We start from the raw sequence: 20,146 nt of genomic DNA, 5'->3' as shown, positions 1-20,146 counted from the left end.
ACCACCCGTGCTCTTAACATAGAGCACGGGTTTTCAACTGGCGTTGCGCGGAACCCTGGAGTTCGTGACAGTTGATTTGGGGTTCCGTATGATCAAATACCACGCTTAAACCCTTAAAAATCCCGGATAGCTTTTAAAGAAGAGAACTTTCTTGTTGTTGATGCTCACAAAGCTGTTCTTTGTTTGAATTTGAACGAGATAGCATACAGTTTGAAAAAAAAATCTAGACCGCTTTGATGACTAATCTTGGGTGTGTAGCCAGAAATTTCGTTCAGGGAAACCAAAGTGATAGAACAATAGATTTGGCCATCTTTTCCCCTTTTTTCAGTCATTTTCTCACATTTCTGGGGGACCAGACCCAGAAGTCCCCCCCCCCCCCACTACGCCCTTGAATAAACTTGAGAATGTGGAAACATGTCACTGACCAAAAGAATGACCTGGTAAGGGACGGAAGCAATGACCTAGAGCAGCCATCTTCAACCTGTTGCTCGTGAGCACCATAGCATCAAAAGTGCTCAATTTTCGTGTCCGATTTCGTGCTCGTGAGCACTTAACCAACGCGTCAATTAAACAGCCTGTAAAAATGGCATTTCAAGATTACAACTATGCAGATTTCAAGCCTACGCATGTCAAAGTTGCCTTACAGGGTGCTCTTTGATGATGGGCATAGGCAGTGCTCACCTATAACCCGAGGAAGATTGAAGACCCCTGACCTACAGGGTGTGAAAGCATTTGAACGACTGAAAGACTAACACACACATATTTTTCGGAATGGAAAGGGAGAAGGGCTTAACAGGATATAGTCGGGAGTGGAAAAATTGGTGAAATGAGCAGTCAAGCGAACTAGGCTAGAATGGATGAATGCACAAAAATAGTTTGTATAGCCCAGTCTACAAAACAATGAATCCTCATCGGAAGGGGGGGGGGGGCAAAGGTCCTTGTCAATTACTCGAAGTTCGTGGAAAAATGAGGGGGGGGGGGGAGAATCCTGCTAACTTGGAAATTTTTTTTTTATTTTGTTGGTATCAAGGATCATTTTTATTTTCCAGATAGTGGGCACATTCTCTTTAATTTATTTCACCTGCACAGACCTAGTTTTTCTGCGTACATGAATTTCGGTATCTGTCGTGATGAAAAAAATATCATACGACCTTGTTGGGCATTTTGCTTGTTGTGGCGTTGTATTTGTATACAATATAGGGATTTTTTTTTCTGCACAGCAGAAGCTATGTGTAAATGGAAGTACTCTCATTCTTAACACTTAAACGACCGCTCATGAGATTTCTCGTGTTTCAATGCTAAGATGTAAAAGACCGGCAACGAGATTTCTCGATTTTTAATTTCCTATATGTATTTGTTTTTCATTTCTAAACGAGAAAATCGCCGGCCTTAGAGTAAGCCTATGGGAAAATATGCGGTCATTTAAGTGTTAATATAGTCATTCTATGATTCGAAATATTGGAGCCTTGCTATCGTATTAGGAGGCATATTCACGAATCAAGAGTTTTGATTGTAGTCAGGTTATAGTAGTCTAGCCGACTACTGTAACCTCATGATTATTTCAAGTGTTTTCATGAATATTTAAAATACATTTGTTCTTGTGCGGGAGCTCTGGTGATGGTTACAATCAAAACTCTTGATTCGTGAATATGCCTCCCAATATGATGGTAGGGCTCCAATACTTTGAGTCCTCCGTGTTCAATCGGGCACGGCACGGCACGGAAACTCATTCTACCTCCCCATCCAGCAGTAGGGGCCCGCCTCCGTAAGCTGAGATCTTCGGTGGGCTCCCAGGTAAGACTCTTCACGGGCTTCCTGTTATGAACTTATAGTGTGAAAAACGATGAGAATAATCTAAGGCCCGGACTGGAACTCCGCCAGCCCTACCCCCCCCCCTTGTAGGGACCTCAGTTGGATGGGGTTCCACGATAAGATTTGACACAATGATTTATGACAATAAATATATATATTAAGAGCAGACACCCCCTACTTATGGGGGAATAGTGGGGCGTGCTCCTCCCAAGCCGACTAAATATTAAAAAACTCGATATCTAGGTGAAAGAAAATACCTTTTATGTGCTATTTTAACCAATTTCTTTAAATTTTAATGTTTTTTGAACGGAGATAACTCAAAAATCTCCTCAGAAGACAATTTTTGTATCCCAAGCCCCCATTTGTGATCTCTTTACAGGTTGAACCTGGAATGACACTGACTAAAAGGTTGTTCCTAAGCCCTCTTTTATTTTGCCCGTCTCAACAGCATCATTGCCCCATATGATGCTGTTGAGACGGCAGTAAGGACAAACGTTTTTTTGGGGTAAACATTCAAAAATTTGTTCCGTAGAACAACCTCGTTATCAGCCAGGGTTCCACTGAAGAGGCTTATAACATAACCAACCGTCACGGGTTCCGCAAGTAACTCTACGTTGGAAACCCCTGCCCTAGAGTGCGTGCAAGCATGTAAATGACCCGAAAGAATGACATAGCTCAGCGTTCTCTACCGGTGCTCCACGGCGCACTTGGAGCTCCGTGTGCACTTCCCAGGAGCTAGGGCAATAAAGTAAATCTGATAAATAAATAAATAAAGGGCCTGCGGGTTCCGCCTTAGAAATTATGTACCAACAAGGTGGTCTCGAGACAAAAAAAAAAAAGGTTGAGAACCGTTGACCTGGAGCATGTGCAAAGGTGTACATAACCAAAAGAGTGACTCAGCAAAGAACCATGTCAGTGAGCAATCGAAAGAGTGACCTAGAGCGTGTGCAAACATGTGTGAGACAAAAAAATATGTGCAAACGTGTGAATGGCTAAAAGAGTGACTCGGAAACACAAATGTACTTGCAGGGAGGGAAGGCCGAGTTGGTTATAGAACAGGGTGGGGAGTTCGAGGAAAGAGTAGTCAAGAAAACTAGACTAGAAGAGGGTGGTAAAACCACAAATGCTCCTATAGTGGTCGCATGGACCCTCCCTTGTATTTTAGAACACACATTCACTGTATAATACTACCAACATTCTCATAATTCATGTTTGAACGGTTGACTCTTCTGCTAGTCTCTCTGCGCAGCTAATTCCCAAATCATGAGACTTTTTTTACGACCCTGGTGATGACAAATCAGAGGAAAATGAAAGCTACCCCATGCAAAACATTTGTGAAGTAAACAACCATTGATAATAATAGATGCGTTAACAGTATGAAATTATACATCCAAGGGTTCAACTGATGCAAAATGAAATGCTACTCGAACTGATGAACTCAAACCACATTGAAAACAACGCTAGCCCAAAACAAAACCGTCAACTGATTTCTATAACTATCCGAGATCTCATGTCAATCGGTTGTGAAGAAACTGCTGCAGATGTGTGGAAAAAATATATATATATCGCGGCACTTTCCTCGTCTAACGGGACGTCAAGGATTCCCAAAAATATTTTACGGGAAACTAATTGTGCTTACAGTTACTGATTTCGCAGCACTGGAATTATGTGAATTTTTTTCAAATCGATATCGACCAGCTTGATTGGAACTAGGGCTCCCACTCAAAAAATTAGAAAAAGGAGGACGGAGTAGTAATGACTACTCTACTTGTTGAACCTTCAAACTAAGCAAATGAAAATTAATAAACCAAATGGTCCACATACACAAATAACCTTAAAAACGATATAATTTCTACTTTAGCAGAATCATTAATTGCAATCTAAAACATTTATAATATTTGGCAATCTATCAATGATTCCCTGCTCAATTAAAATAAATTACACAAATTTTTTTGTTGATAGGATTTGGTAAAAAGTAGGACAAAAAAAAAAAAAAAAAAAGATAACCCGTCCACACTCATATACAAAAGTCGCTTGATTTGTCGAACGATTTTGTACATGAATGTGGACATGCCCGTAAAAATGATCTGGTTTCACCATACCACATTTTTCACGGTCACACTACCTTCTGTGCGTGCATGCATGCTTAAAGTTGCCATTACTGCGGTCACATTATTGATGTTGATAGCACCACTTTGAAATTCAATGTTAACATGGCTACCTCTATCTCTCAGCAGTGTGAACCAAGGCAAAAAAAGAGCAGTGATCCGATTTCTCTACTCAGAAGACTTCCCCTGTGAATCAGCATCAAATATTATTTCGTGCATTGGAAGAATTAGATGAAAATATACAGAAAAGAAACAATTCACACTTACACATTTTTTATTATCTACATAACAGCACAATTTATTTACATGGATAATTAACGAGAAATATTACTTCAAGGAATGTCAATGAAGGGACATTCTACATTAAAAAGAAATCCCCCAAATATTTAAGTAAGTACATATTTGTGAACATAAACATGCGATGGAAAAAATTTCTTTCACAACAATATCTTTAGCTAGTAAGAAAATTAAAATCAGAGCTATCATATAAAATTGGAGACACAAAGAACTTTATAGCTTTCATAATGTACAGTAGACTCTCGCTAATCCGGCACCAGGTTGTGCCGGATTGCCGAAATCGCCAGGTTACCGGAAGCTAACATTCCGATGGTGGCACTACTGGAATAACAGTGATGTTGGTAATAGATCTGTGAGATCCATGACCAAAAATCAACAACATAGTCAAAAACATAGGCACAACAGGGGGAAGGACACCGCAACCGTTCTCCCCCCCCCCCATTCACTATACAACCACTTCTCTCGTTCGAAGAGCCTGTATCCTCTTATGATCAGAAATGTGAAACATATTATTCGGGAAAAAGTGATAGATGCATTACAGTAGAACCTCGTTTATACTTCGCTCAGTAAAACGACTTTCACATTTATACCACGTTTGGCTTCGATCGCAACTGGTTCCTACACATTTTGATGTTAAAATAATTGATTTATCTGATGCAAAAAAAAAAAACTTCAATTATTCTTCTCTTTCCCCTCTCATACATTTTTACTTCGACTCGAACTCTGAATCTTTTGAAAAAACGTCATCAAATGTCCACAATTTTTGTATACAGTGAAAACACGTTGCTGCAACAATTCTTGCATATTGTCACCACAAAGTGACAGTAGGGTGATTGCTGACGTATACGAAAATAGTCAGTGAGCTGGCTGATGGCCATTTAGAGTGAACACTAGAGTTATTGTTTGTTTCTGACAATAAGCAGACTCAGTGAGCCCAAAAAAAAAAACAAAAAAATACAGGTTTCAGTGGTTTTGACGGCCATATGTCCTTTAAGACTACTTCTTTCAATGTTTTCAGCGTTAACTCTGACGGATAAGAAAGCCCATTAGTTCATTGTAAGCATCTGGAGGTTACCGGTCTGCTGATAAGCGACACACATACGAAAATGTTTCTTTCACACGTAAGTTCTTTCGATCATTTCCTCTCTGCAGAATTTTCTTCTATTGTGTTGCTTTGCTTACTTTCTGTGTCGAATACATCGCTCGTAATGTGAAGAAAACGAAAAGCGCTTTCTCTAAACAAAACGGGAAATTTTGGAAGATTTGGAGAATTTTAACTACTTTACGATCAAGGACGTAATATTGCATTCAAACGTCAGTGGAATAAATTCAAACATGTTCTTTCTTCCTTTCCTCTCTCCTTGTCATCGTCTTATTGTAACCGTATCTACGGAAGTGGTTTTCATTTCTTCCCTGTTTTTTCTATACTCCTATTGGTGATTTTCCCCCCACATATGATGTATCCTACTCACATGTAAAAGCGGAAGAGAACAGGTAGGGTGAGAGTGAAAAGAGAAATCTACTTCGTACGTACTCTCTTATAAAATTATCATACTGTTTTCCTCTTTCATTTGCTTTTTTTTCTTACTTTCCTTCTTTTTTTCCGTGCGTTTGTGCACATAAATGGCTTGAAGTTATAAGGGGGCTGCATCCACATGAAATTGTGCCAATGAAAACGCCTTTCATAAGTAATGGATAAAATCAATCTTGATTTCTCTGATGTGTGGAGAAGAAAAAATAAAGTGTTGCTAATTCTGTGGAAAACCCTGTATTTAAGTAGCATCCTCACTGGAAATAGAGCTAAGTGTACTACGATTGTGCGAATCACCTGTTCCATGTTATTTCCCCCTCCTCTGAGGTTACCATTCTATTTTATTTTTGCAAATTGTGGCTCATTCCCACATGGTTGATGTTTTGCCATTTTCTCGAACTAATTTTCATCCTGAAAATCATTCATTCTTCGTGGCTGTCTTAAACAAATGAAACGACATATATTTGGATCTCAAATCAAATATTTTGGGGAAAATTGACAGGAAATCGATGTAAATAGCCAAATCACGCAATATTCCAGAGTGCTTTGTTCAACATAATTAAAAACTGTGATTCAATTATGAAAGCATAGGAGACGATTTCCTTTTGCGTGTACCCGATCACAGAAAAGGAAATTCCAATAGTTAGAAAAAGCAGAGAAGCTAAATTTTATGATTTTTTTTGAAAAAATGTTTGATATAACAACCTTCCAGTGAAACGTCTTTTCCATGTGATAAAGGGGATCTTTATAATGAACATCTACTGCATTAAGTTGGTAACACAAATCCATTTGAAGAATTAAATTAACTTTTTTACAGCCGGGTTTTATCCCTCAAAATAGACTTGTCCAAGTTTTGACTAATCTTTTATATTATTCTCTTTTTTTTACTCTTTTTCTCCTTACCCTTTCTGCGCGACTCAACTTGCTTTTCAAGTTTCCACCTATGATGATATCTTTCATTTTCTTCCTCATCTTTCACAAATCCAAAACATACCCATATTCCCTATTTGGACTGTCTTTGGCTGTTTTAGACTTTATGCAGTTAATGATTGAAAATTTTTTAGGTGCGTGTACACCTTTTATAAGCTGCCCTAGCACAGCAAATTCAAAATTATGCATGGTTTTTTCAGTATGAGACATAGGAGATAGTTAGCCTGGACATCATGTAGACTATATAGTTATTGTGCAAAACTGGGGGGGGGGGGGGGAGATGCTAATCGTATTCCCAAGTATATTTTTCACCAAAATTGTTATTTGGAAAAATCAAGAACTGTGGAATCACTGGGCTATACCAGACACAAGACAATGTTTCAATGGCATCTAATTTTTGGTGCAAATAGAATACTGCTTAGAAAAAAGTTTGTTTCTATATTTAAGTCATAACTGCTAGACACACATATAAAGTATTTTAGCACCAAGACAATGCCATAGACTACCACAGCATTAAAAAATATATATATTGCACTTGCAGCAAAGGGAAAAGGTTGCTTTGGCTGAACTATTGTTTTTAAGAAAACATCTAAAATACAAAAAAAAAAAAAGGAAAAACTCTGTTGCCAGCTATTCAATATCATAAAAAAAAAGATCAGCATATATCAAACTGTAGTGCATAAACATGGACCTCAGAGGATTATCTTACTCTATGAATATTTTCCTGATACAGGTTTTACTTAACGAATGATTTACTTACAATGTATAGAGAGCTTATATTCATATTCTAGAAATAATCAGCTCCTTATGTTGAACAAGTAACGACATTCCAATTTCTTTGTGCCGAAATCAAAAAACAAATTTTCTGCAAACAACAGTTCATTTGTTATTCTCCACAATTTAAAGCAAATTACAACTGCTAACACGAGAGGGGTATGGGAAAAATTCACATAAAATTCAAAAATATTTCTATGCACTTGCGATTTTGATTATTTACATAAATCCTCCAGCAAACTCATCGTCCCCATCATCCTTGTGACTGGCACCAGCAGCTCCTCGTGATGCACTTTCACCACCTGTAGAAGAAAAGTTTCCTAGGGTTGTACCTCCTGCTGCTGAATTCTGAAGTGTCCTGGCTAACTTTGCATACTTTAGGATTGAAAAAAAAAACGTAATAATTTTTTTGAAATTATTTATTTTTTGTAATTATTATTTTTTTCCATAAGAACCGAGACTAAAATCATAAAAAAATCAAGAAACATAGGTACAGCAAAAAATAATTTATTCCTTTTCAAAATACAGTAAAACTTGTCTTCAACAGAATTGCAAGGGACTGAGATTTTTTCCTGTTGAATACAGGTTTGCACTTAATAGAGGTTCAATTGGCATAATGTGTAAAATTATGTTATGATCTCGTATAAAATTGAAATAAAATGAAAGAATAAATTAATTGAAAATAAAGTAAATAATCTAAAAATAAAGTAATTTACATAATTTACTCTATAATTATAAAATATTTATCCCTTGATATGATACATTAGTTATTAAAAAGACATATATACTGTATTTTCTTTAATATACCAATATATACAGTCCATTACATACATTAATTATTTGCACTATCGAATAGTGAATAAAAAATTAAGAACAGTACTATCAATAAATAAATTTTAATTTTTTCAAGTGGTTAATAAAAGTTTTCTGTGTGCGGTTCACGCACTTTGCTACCTTACTTTCAGTAAACAGTTTGGTTTCTGAAATCATGCTAAACATGCCCAAGTCATTATTCTGCAAAACAAAGTGCCGCAATTCTTTCAAGGTTTAGACAGCAACTGTATAAAACTTCACACTACACTGTTTTTTTCTGAAATGACTACATTTATCACATCTTCATCCTCTTCTTTTTGACCTCTAAAATTTTAAATGAGAGGGACTATTTGTCGTGTCAGGTTCACTTTGTCATCTATGTTTATATAATACTCAGCATTGAGATCATGGAAAGTAGCTTGACTGCAATTTTGTATATCTTGTATATCATTTGGAAATTCAATCTTTGAATCGATTTCTTCCATGGAAAAGCCCGCTTTTCTGAACATTTTTGTAACAATTTCAGGAAGCAACTGCCTTGCTACATATGGCTTATTAAAATCACAGCATAAAGTATGAAAACAGTTTTTGCTAATGTAGGGGGCGGATGATGCAAAACTCACATTGGCAAGCAGATTGCTTAAAAAATTTTGGTAGAGCACTTCACCGTTTTTTATAGTTCTCTTAGTCTATTGGTTTGGGGAACACTTGAAGTGTTTGTGTGAAATTTTCCATTAAGAGTGTACAATTTTTTTACATATATTAGACAGGTTCCATTTGATCCAGGTTTTCTAGTTTGTATTTTGGCATTAAAATCATGGGACCAAGATTTTTTTCCATTGAAGACAGGTTTCTGCTTAATACCGGTTCCGTCAAAGACAGGCTTTATTGTATTTTTCTTTCAGATGATATGCAATGGTTCCCATTGTTCAATTCACTTATCAAAGCAAGTAGAGAAGGTTTTTTTCTTGGAAACTGTTTCAGTGAACTCTACATAGCTGAAATACAGTCAAACCCTGGTTTAACAAATCAGAAGCCTACAATTTTATTCTAGGCTAATAAAAGAAAAAGCCTTCTCTACCACACTCATAGCTAGTTATGAAATTTTTTTCTCAAACACACATAATTTCAACATCGTTAAAAAAAAAAAGACCATTGTAATCAATGGATAATATATACCTCTACATCCATATGTTTGATAAATGGATGATTCAGACACCGATTCACTTGTTCATCATCTCCTTGATCATACCCATCCAGAAGTAAGGAAATGTTGTTACACTCTTCACGTTCCATGTAACTGAGTGAGAATAAATAAAAATATGTAAAACATAAAAAAATTGTATTTTATATAACTGAATAATGAACAATACCAGAGAGAGAAAAAAATACTGACAAAAACTGATTTCTTTGATAAAAAATCCCAAAAGATAAGAATCAATGCATACATATACACTTCTCCTACCTGCTGCCTTCTCTGAAAGCTTTGTCAGCAGCTACAAAATCTTCACGCACGAGATGGACCAAAACTTCAGCAATAACCAAGCGTCCAGCTGCTTTGGTGTCTTCACTAGAAAGGTAATACTCCATCTGTTTCGCCAACAGGTCTGCAGCTTCATCATGCCTTTACAAAAAAGGAATTATAATTAATTTTTATCAATTTTTTTTTTCATGTATTTTCTTACAAATGCAGTTAAAAAATTTCATATCCAATGAAGGGAAGGGGGGGATTTTTCAAAAATTTCTGCATGACCATTAGCATATGTGCCAATGCATCTGATGTTTTAGCCTTATTGAAATTTTTGAGTTGGAACCCAAATTCTTTTGGTTTTCATATCTTTATAAAAAAAAGTCATAGAAAATCCTCAAATTGTACTCTGTCAAAAACAAAAATCCATAAAGAAAATACTTCAGTCCTTGCAATTCTAGATTGACTTGTCGGCGAGACACAGGAAATTTATATTTCCAAAAAAACTAGAAATTGTCAATTGTTGTCAAATATGATGCCTAAAATGAGCAAAGTTGCCAATTATTTCTAAAATCGACAATGGTGGGTTAAAAGGAATTTTACTAGAAAACAAAAACTTTAGCATGGCAAATATGTGCGATAAATATTCATATTTATAGTCATATAATATAATTTAATCATTACCATAATATAATTTACAAGTTGAAAAATAATTTTAATCCTCAATTTTAGTGAAGAATAAAAGTGGAAGTTTCATTGAAAATACCAGAAAAATAAGATACAAGAAAGTCAGACTGCCTATAATTAATAAAATTATGGTAATGTGCTGAGAAAACTGGTTATATGGTCACCCTATGCACCTGAAAAATGCCCATTTTCCCCTTTCATATGTATGATTTTTTTTGGCACTGAAATTTGTCAAATGACAAACTGCAGATTTTGCAAGGCTGGGAATCGACACCTATGCTTTAGTGCAGAATTACAATGCTCATTAAAGCATTCCATCAACAAAGCACACTCTTTTAAACAGAACATATCATATTGTCCTTCTCATGCCAGAAGTACAAATGTACAATTTCTTTGAAAAAAAAAAAGAACATTGGAAATGACATTGAATGTTTACTCTCTACACATGTTACTTACTCTATGGAAGTTATTTCCTCAAAATGTTTTGTAACAAGTGTTTCAATAGGGATACATATTCACATTTCAGGAAAAACTTCCCCATTGGTGCTTATGCATTAATGAAAAAATGAGAATGTAAAAGGTTCTCCTGGAGATTTTTAGACACCCTTCCAAGGAAATTGACCAGATGTTTTCAAAAAATTAACATATGCACTACAATTTATATAAGAAACAAATTTTCAAAGTTTTAAAAAAATTTTCCTCCAAAAGTGAATGTTTTAGCTTTTTTTTGTGCCCTATATTTTTTTTACTATATCTTCATTAAGATGCTCCCAAAGGTTTATAGCTTCCTAATGGATAGTTGAAGGCTTTAGAAAGCTCAGAAGGTCCCAAGTTGAATAATAAAGGCCCTGTATTTCAAATTTTATTTCAGTTATCAGTTAACTTAGAACCAGTTGATGATGATACTGAACAGGGAAAAATAATAAATACCTTTTGAGCTTGAGTGCAATACGAGCTGCTTTGCTAACATACTCAGATGCTTGTCTTGGCCTGTCTTCAATCTTATGACAAAAAGGGGGAAAAACAACACAGAATGAGATGCAATAGACTGAACTTAAAAATAGATTGAACTGCTGAAATAAGCACAATAGCTGACTAAAAAATTACAAAAATAAAAATACTTAGGAATTTTATTTTCATTCAACCAAATATCATTAAGAATAAAAACAATAAAATACACAATTTTCTCATTATTTCCAGACTCTCGTTGAATGCAGGCACATTATAAGTGGGTCCTATAGTATATCAGTAGACATTAACCATATACACTATCTACCAATAAGTATTTGGACACCTATGCAAATGACGATATCTGCGGTCCTGAGATACGTCATGCCCTCCGCCGGTATATGTCGTGTAGGAAACAACATCGGCATTAGTCGCATGCAAGATGCCGCGCAGTTCGGAGCTCTCTGATTTTGAGAAAGGTATAATTATCGGGTATCACAAAAATGACCGATCCTCGAGGGACATATCTAGCGAGCTGAAGTACCCAAAATCGACAGTGGCCTATGTGATTAAGAAGTGGAAGGTGAGTCGGCAGACCAATGAAACTGGGAGATAGAGACCGACGGGTGCTGTCCAGAGAAATTCGGAAGAACCGTACCCAACCGATGGCCCTCATCCGCGAGGAGTTTCAACAGGCATACGGGAGTATTGTTTCAATGAATACCATCCGTAAGGAAGCACATCTGATTAGTTTTCATGGTCGTGCTGCTGCCCATAAGCCTTTGATCACAAAGTCCAACCGCGTTGCTGTTAATGTGGTGCAAAGCACATCGAAATTGGACCGTAGATCAGTGGAAACGGGGGTTCTTTGGAGCGACGAATCAAGGTTCACCCTCTACCGTTCGGATGGCAGGGTCTGGGTCTGGCGTCTGCCTGGAGAACGTCTCCTGCCAGAATGCATTGTGCCAACAGTCAAGTTCGGCGGAGGTGGAATTATGGTCTGGGGGTGTTTCTCCTGGTATGGACTGGGACCAAGGGTCCCCATTCATGGTAAGCTCAACGCCAATGCCTACTGCACTATTTTGGATGACAATGTGCTTCCTACGTTGTGGCAGTTTTACGGGGTGGACCCCTGTTACTTCCAGGACGACAATGCTAGCTGTCATACTGCGAGGTTAACCAAAGCTTGGTATGGTGCCAATGGGGTTCATCGAATGGACTGGCCTGCCCAGAGCCCAGACCTGAACCCTATCGAGAACCTCTGGGACGGGTTGGATCGCCGAATTAAGGGGTGCCCTACCCGTCCAAAATCGGTGAAGGAACTGACATGTCTTCTCCAAGCCGAGTGGAAGAAAATACCACTAGCCGTCACACAAGGACTTGTGGAAAGTATGCCCCGGAGGGTTCACGCTGTAATTGCCTCTCGTGGAGGCTCTACCAACTATTGATTTTGAATAAAGTTAGTTTTTCTTTTCTATCACAGGTGTCCAAATACTTATTGGTAGATAGTGTATATACTTGTACATATGGTACTCATATGTATATGTGGACTCTACATCAGTTTATTGCCTGAGCGTATTATGTCGTTATGTTGCCCGAGTGCATAACATTTTTGACTCAAGTTGTTTTGAATTATAATAATGAAAGGTCTAATAATGGTAAACTGATCTAATATCAAACAAATTTTTCAAAAAAGTCTTGTTATAATGATTTTGAAATATAATTATTACATCCTATAACATTTTTCATTTAATTTCAAATATGCTGATTATGGCAATAAGTGAAATTCATTCAATTTTACTATTGTAACATTCCCAATACAGTGATACCTTGGCTAATGAACGTCTCGGCTTACAAATGTTTTAGCTAATCAAGATTTTTCAGCCTCCGCTATCAAATATGGATTAAGCTAACAGACATTTTTTACAATATGAATGCACACACTAACATAACACAGCCATGTTGTGAGCTAAAATTTCATGTCAATCTTCACCAGATTTAATGCGAGTCAAACCAAATTAATTGATGTCTGCCTCAGAAAATCTTCCCAGGTGTGTACCTCCTCTTCTCTTTCAGTGGTTTTAAAAACTTTCATGTAAAATGAAAATTTGAGCCGAGAAAAAAGTATAAAGGAGCTCAGAATTAAATGTTTTCAGTGCAAGACTCTTAGCATCAAACTGAACAGTCTGGACATTCTAAGAACTTATCGTCTCTATATAAATGTATTGAGACACAAAAATGAGGCGACCACATAATTTGGGGAGAAGACCTGCAAACCCGAGATGTGTATATAGTATAAAATAAAAATATCTTTCATTTCTCCTGTAATTCTTCTGTTTCACTTCCTGTAAATTCTCATTTATCCAAATGTGAAGCACTTTGAATTTTAGGACAAAACCGGAACAAATTAAACGGCTTTCCATAGAAACCTATGGGAAATCCTGTTTCGACTAAATGAAGATTTCACCGGTTGAATGTGATTTCAGAACAAATTATATTTGCCAGTCAAAGTATCAGCCACTGTGCAGTTGGGTGGGCATCGTGCTGGACTCTCATTCTGAGGATCCAGATTTGAACCCTGTTGAAGGCTAGGGCTGGTTCTGGACACTTTTCAAGCGTAAGCGAATGATATTTTGGCAATAGAAATCTTCCCTCCCCTTCAGTTGCACCCTCAAAAATCGCCCCCATTCTCTTGATGCTTCCTGTGGCCAAGTAGTTCACAGGATTCAAGGGCCTTGTTGCCGGCACAGTGGTGGTTGGCTGAAGTTGGTTTTCGGCAGTTCTCCAGTCGTGAGGCTCGAATGCGGGCCGTCTTGAATTTGAAAAGGACTCTCAGGCAGACCTACAACACGATACTGACATAACATGAGAATTCAAGCATTTTCATCTTTACTTCAGAAAATGAAGCACAGATGGCAGCATGAAAATTAAACAAGTGCAACTCGACAACATAAATTTCTTAGGGCCACACAGACACTCAGAACACATATTCCAGCATGCGCTAACTCGTTAGAAATTCTGTAGAGGAATGTGTACGAGGTGCACATACGGTTAAGTAGTAGTAGTAGTAGTCAAAGTGTCACTGCCACATGACATCCGATATGTTATTACATGTATTGCATAAATTGTGTAAAAATAAATCGAAAAAAAAAGTAAATTATCACGCATAGATATCATCAAACCCTATTATAAGTTGACAAATTTTAGTGAATGAAAATTGATTCGGTATACTTAGAGGTTTGCTGCATCTGATCTAATAGGACATTATACCCTATGGGATGGGATAGAAAAATTTGCTTGTGTAAATTAAATACTGACCATAACAACATCTGCAGCTTTCTTGTAGAGCTCCAATGCAACTTCTGGGAGCTTTGATTCAATCAGCCTGTAGATTTTGAAAAGAGAATTACAGCAAGTACAACAAGTGATACATCACAATCAGTTCTACATGAAATCCTTTTATTTTATGACTACATTATTTCACTAATTGTGTTAAATAAATTGAATAGTTACTTAAAAAAAAAAAAACATGGATAGCCTTACTTGGCACCTTTCTCCAGACATAATGCTGCAGTATCTGGGGTGCCATGTTCCCTGAAGAGCTCACATGCTCTTTCGGCCATCCTTGCTGCTCCATTGTAATCCCCCATTTCTTTACAGACAAAAGCAGCTTGCTCATAACTCCTGCAGAGAAACGAACAGTATATAGATGAGTCATACTCAAGAAATACATAACAGTTAAATATGTGCATGCATGAGTACATTGTAAATGAAACAAATATCATAAAAAAAATAAAATTTTTACTCACTTTGCAGCAGAAAAAAAGCTTTCACACGTTAAGAATTAATAGCAATAAAACTCACAAAAATAATGATTGGATGGTTTAATAGCAGATGGTGGTTCAGAGCATGAAAAATCAGAAAAAAAAATTCAGTGCAAAAACTAACTTATTACAGAGAAGGGACATCAAACTAGATTTTTTATAATTTTTATTTTGCTGAAAATTTGACTTTGTCTAAACTTTTGCACTAGTTACTTTTGTATATTTTGTAATTATGTCGTCTGTAAAGTGTATAGTCGAATTTCATACTTTGCAGTGCACTGTAATTTGTGTTGTTTTTAGACTTCAATTCAGTAATCACGCAACAAAAAAAAAAATTTTGGTGCTAATGCTAATATTTCAGTTGATGTGGGGACTTGGCACCTGATATTTGTCAATCCTGCTTAACAGTAATATGTTAAAGAAAGAACATGATTAATAAAACCTGAATCACTGCTGTAGAATTAATTACCCTTATCAGTTTAAGATTTGACTATTGTATAAAATAATCATGAAAAATAAAATTATTTCCAGAGTGCAAATACAGGGTGGGCAAAAAGTCCCTAGAAACTTTAAAAATGAATAAAAACTGGAAAAATAACATGAATAAAAAACAGTTTGTAAGGTTAGAATCGCTAGGTCATGGGAACTTTTTGACAGGGGGAAAAAAAAAACCAGGTAATAGGTGGTATTGACGTATAAGTCAAAGAAAAGATACGCAAATAACAAACAGAATCCCAAATCCTTCATTACAACAGTATGGGTTCCATATGACCACCACCACTGGGGATAACACATTGCAGGCGAGTCATAAATGAAGCAATGATCCACATACACGGTTTACAATGGTGGACTGGTTGGATTAGGAGCACAAGTTCTTATAACCATCTCATTTGCATATTTCCACTGAAGCGCTATCTATTGGCTACTTTTTTTCCTGTCTTAAAAAAATTCCCATGATCCAGCAATGCTAACCCTTCAAACCGTTTTTTATTTTGGTTATTTTTCTGGTTTTTATTCATTTTTTTAAATTTCTACAGACTTTTTACCCACCCTGTATTATAAAAGTCAAAACATTATGAGATTTAACACATTAATAATTCATTAATTACAGCCATCACTTATCAGACTAAAGCAAAGGATTCACAATGATTTAGTGTTAAAACTAGTACATAACTACAAAGTAATTATGAACATGTATTAAAATAGTTAAAAGGATACGAATGGTTTTGTGAGTAACACTGTGCAGCTTTCATCAGACAGTCTTTGCTCTGGTCAAGAACTTTTGCTGTACGGAAACAAGTAGCTGAAATATGAGCATAAATATGGTTAAGATATACTGAACTTTACTGCAATAAATGAGTTAAGAATAAGGTTTTTTTTATATACATGTGTTATTGGTTCTAAAATAAACCGCTGCCTTTAGAGTAATCCCAGAAGCGCCATAAACCTCAGTCAGGAAAGCTGTGAGGAGGTGGTGTATTGCTACATGCCAGCTCTGAGTTTTAAAGTGATTTTTTATTTTTTTCTATCTTGGAGAGCAACGGATAGCCTAAATGATGAAAGAGGCAAAGGAGCTAAAAGTGGAAAAAAAGTTAGAGAACTATTGGATTTTATACTATAGCCATTCTCTGGCAGATTTGAAATAATTAATTCATGATTAATTAATTTCCTGATCATTTCAAACTAGAGTTTCTGGAAACCTCCGGCTGGCTCATCCGGCATATTTGTGAAAAGTATGATACCAGCGTTATCGCTAAAGAATATAGTTGTTGGTTTTGCTACTCTAAGATGGAGGATGACGAGTCTACTCTTCGCGGGGTGGGGGGGGGGGAATTGCCACCTTTGCCAGTAATACAATATTTTTAGTGAACTTGGTAAAGGTGATAGTTTCCCCCTCCCATTCTGCATCTGCCTATGATTTCAACCTCCCTAATCATCCCCAACATTTTTTTCTTTGCAGGCTGACTTTAATAAAGTCCCAGTTGGAGGCCGGGTAAGAGTGACTCTACTGCAGAGATCGACAAATAGCGCCACCTTAATACATGAGTGCACCCAGGCACAACCCAAGGACCTCTGAAAAATGAGCTCTGGTTGAAATTTGCTATTTACTAAAAATTAGGCCTATTTGTGGCGGAGGGCTAAAAAAATATATATATGTATCACTTGGCCCAGAGGCCTATACGATACTCTTAAGACTGTGCTGATGACAAATCAATAAAAAGTATCAGCCAAATTTCTCAAGAACCAAGTATATTATTTTTTACCCAGACTGGCCTATTTGATGATTAATAATAATCCAAAATGGACTTGGTGAGACCCCTTATACAGGGCTTAACAAATTGCAAAAAAGATCTAGGTGCCAGAGCAATTTTTTAGAAGCAAAAAATTTTTCCCCATAAAAAATTTGAAAAAAATATTATTTCTCTCTACTTTTTCAGGACATAAATTCTTATTTCTTCTTCCTAATTCTTCTTTCAGGACAGTTTTCATTATTGATGAAAGTAGTCTTCATTATTGATAGATGTGCTGATATAAATTTCAAAAATTTTGTATTGTCCTCAATTTGAATCTAGTTAATCCCACATATACAATTTTAAGTGAATATTAATCTCTTAGTCGCCGTGGCTACTGGGATTTGTCCAGCCCTACCCTTATATGTTGGGAGGTACACAATTATATATTCTAAATTTTATGTTGTTTTCTAACTCCAATTTGGTATCTTTAAGTGCCAATACCAATCTTTTAATCACTAAATAGCGACCTAGTACCAAGAGGCGCATTTACATTGGGGAGGGGCCCTTAACGGGCTATAACCCAAGGCAGCAAATTTGAGAAATGAGTGATCAAGAAATTTTATTGAATGGGAGAAGGGTAGCACAATTTGAAAAACCAACCATAAATCCACTTTTACCTAGAAAGCAAGGTACTAGGTGAGTGAGTGACCCAGAGACCAAACGATCAGAGCAGTGAAAGACCTAGAGAGAGGAGGGAAACTAGGTTAATGAGCCACAAAAAAGTGACCAAGAGAGTGAGAAACCAGGCCAGTGAGTGACAAAAAGAGTTAAAAAAAACTGTCTGAGCATGGGAGTTACCAAAACCAGATCTAGGAGTAAAGACATAGGTTAGCGAGGGATCAAAATAGTGGCTAAGAGCATGTGAATGATCTACACAGTGATCTAGAGAGCGAGGAACCAGGTCAAAGAGTAACCATGATTAAAAATGTGTCAGGTCTAGATCCAGGATGATGTGTCAGGAGGGGCAAATTGTATAAGTTTGTTGAATGGTTGTATTTTATAAGACAAGTAGATTTACTCTTATTATTCTGTGGGAAGGGCAATTGTTCTTATCTTCCCCCGAATCAATGCCTGAGTGAGGGCAGATATCTCCAGCTATATAACAAATAATCTCTTCGAAAAACCTTTCAAGGGCAGCAGCTCTGCGGCGTTCCTGATAAAGGCTGGCAGCGCACAGTTTGAGAACCTCTGATGAAGGTGCATTAGATTAACCTGTATTTTACAGGACAGAAAAATTTCCCCACTATTATTCGGCTCTTGGGAGGGATGATCGTTCTCCTATCCCGGATCCGTGTTTGTGTGTGTGTGTGCAAGCATGTTAGGGACCAAAAGAGGGACCAGGGTATATTTACAGAGTTTAGAGGTCAAGTGGGCTATGACCCAGGGTGGAATATTTCAAGAATGAGTGGTCAAGAAAGACTACAATGGGTACAGATGCAGAATAATCTAAACACCGCCAAAGCAGTATATCTAGATCGCCAAGGTCACCGTATGTCACCAAGGCAGGCATAATGGTACCAGGTTAATGTAATTTTTTTAGATTTTCCATTCCAGGTGGTACTAGTAAGGGGGCTATTCAAATGGTGTCTCCCTTTGTGTAATAGTATTTGAAATGGCATCATTTTGTTTCGGTTGTCTCGTCTCATTAGGTTTATATTTCCGTCAGGTTGTATTTTTCCGATATATTTATTGTTATTACTTTTTGTAACTTATACCCTTCCGTTTTCAGTGTCATAAAGAAATATCATTATTTTAGTTTACTATTATTTTAAAGGGTCTGGGTACCCAGAGTGACTTGTGGCCGAATCAGTTTATTTTAAAAATAGAGTCCGGGTTTTATTTATTTTCTTTATGGAGAATATTTATTTTTACAACTAGAAGGACTGTAGTGAGGGAATTCCTAAAAACGTCTGCATACCCAGAGAAACTTATGCCCGGATCGATTTATTATTTCGAAGAGAGTCCGGTTTTTTTCATACCGAGAGTATTTATTTGTACTATCATTTGTAATATTAGTTGATTTCCACTTTTGTTACGTTTTCTACGCTGGTTTCTTTTTTCTTTCAGCGTCCGTAATCAGTCACAGCCATGGCGACTTTTCCTCGGCCCGTCGGACGTGTTTGGCGCCGAAAAAAAAAGACGCCAATGGATCTAGATTATATTACATCTGTTCCCTAAAATGGGAGAAGGGTAGTGAAATTCGGATAGCCAGCAGCTGGCGAAAACCATTAATCCGCCTAGGATTTGATCTACTGTATATATATATACGGAAAGAGAAATAATAAATTATAATCAATACCAGCTTTCGAATACTCAGATGCAGCGCTGTCATAATCGGGTCTCCACTTGAGAAGAGATGTTTTCATGCTAAAGTAATAATGAAAGAAATGAATTTAAAATTATTATATATCACCACACATCAATATTGATAGTTAATCATCGATATTCGTTTTTCCCTTCCCCTCCCACACTCACTATTTCTCGGCCTGCTGAATGCATTCCGTCCCCTCGGCGATTTTCTTTTCGGCACCGCCAGCTGACATCATTTTCCTTATTTAATTCACTAAAATTTCTCTCTCTCTCTCTCTCTCTCTCTACTAAAACGCAAAAGTCAATTTCTCTAGTTTATTTACTATCATACTCGAATTTTCTGATGAGGA

The 20,146-nt window shown here is 36.7% G+C and overlaps 1 protein-coding gene across 1 annotated transcript; it reads right to left on the bottom strand.

Moving 5' to 3' along the window:
• Nucleotides 1–4,180: 4,180 nt before the first annotated feature.
• On the bottom strand, nucleotides 4,181–20,102 carry gammaSnap1 (gamma Soluble NSF attachment protein 1). Its single transcript, XM_089232138.1, has 10 exons — nucleotides 19,962–20,102; nucleotides 19,786–19,853; nucleotides 16,411–16,495; nucleotides 15,178–15,195; nucleotides 14,912–15,052; nucleotides 14,687–14,753; nucleotides 11,351–11,421; nucleotides 9,731–9,889; nucleotides 9,445–9,565; nucleotides 4,181–7,827 (listed from the first exon to the last, which is right to left on the bottom strand). The coding sequence occupies exons 1-10, from the start codon at nucleotides 20,030–20,032 to the stop codon at nucleotides 7,672–7,674; spliced, it is 957 nt and encodes a 318-aa protein (XP_089088264.1). The 5' UTR covers nucleotides 20,033–20,102; the 3' UTR covers nucleotides 4,181–7,671.
• Nucleotides 20,103–20,146: the final 44 nt, after the last annotated feature.

Source organism: Pholcus phalangioides, unplaced genomic scaffold (genome assembly GCF_987345545.1).
Source record: "Pholcus phalangioides strain wild (caught in Gottingen) unplaced genomic scaffold, Ppha-v1.0 ptg000001l_1, whole genome shotgun sequence".
NCBI classification, from domain to species: Eukaryota; Metazoa; Arthropoda; class Arachnida; order Araneae; family Pholcidae; genus Pholcus; species Pholcus phalangioides.
This window is presented reverse-complemented; position numbering and strand designations above follow the sequence as displayed.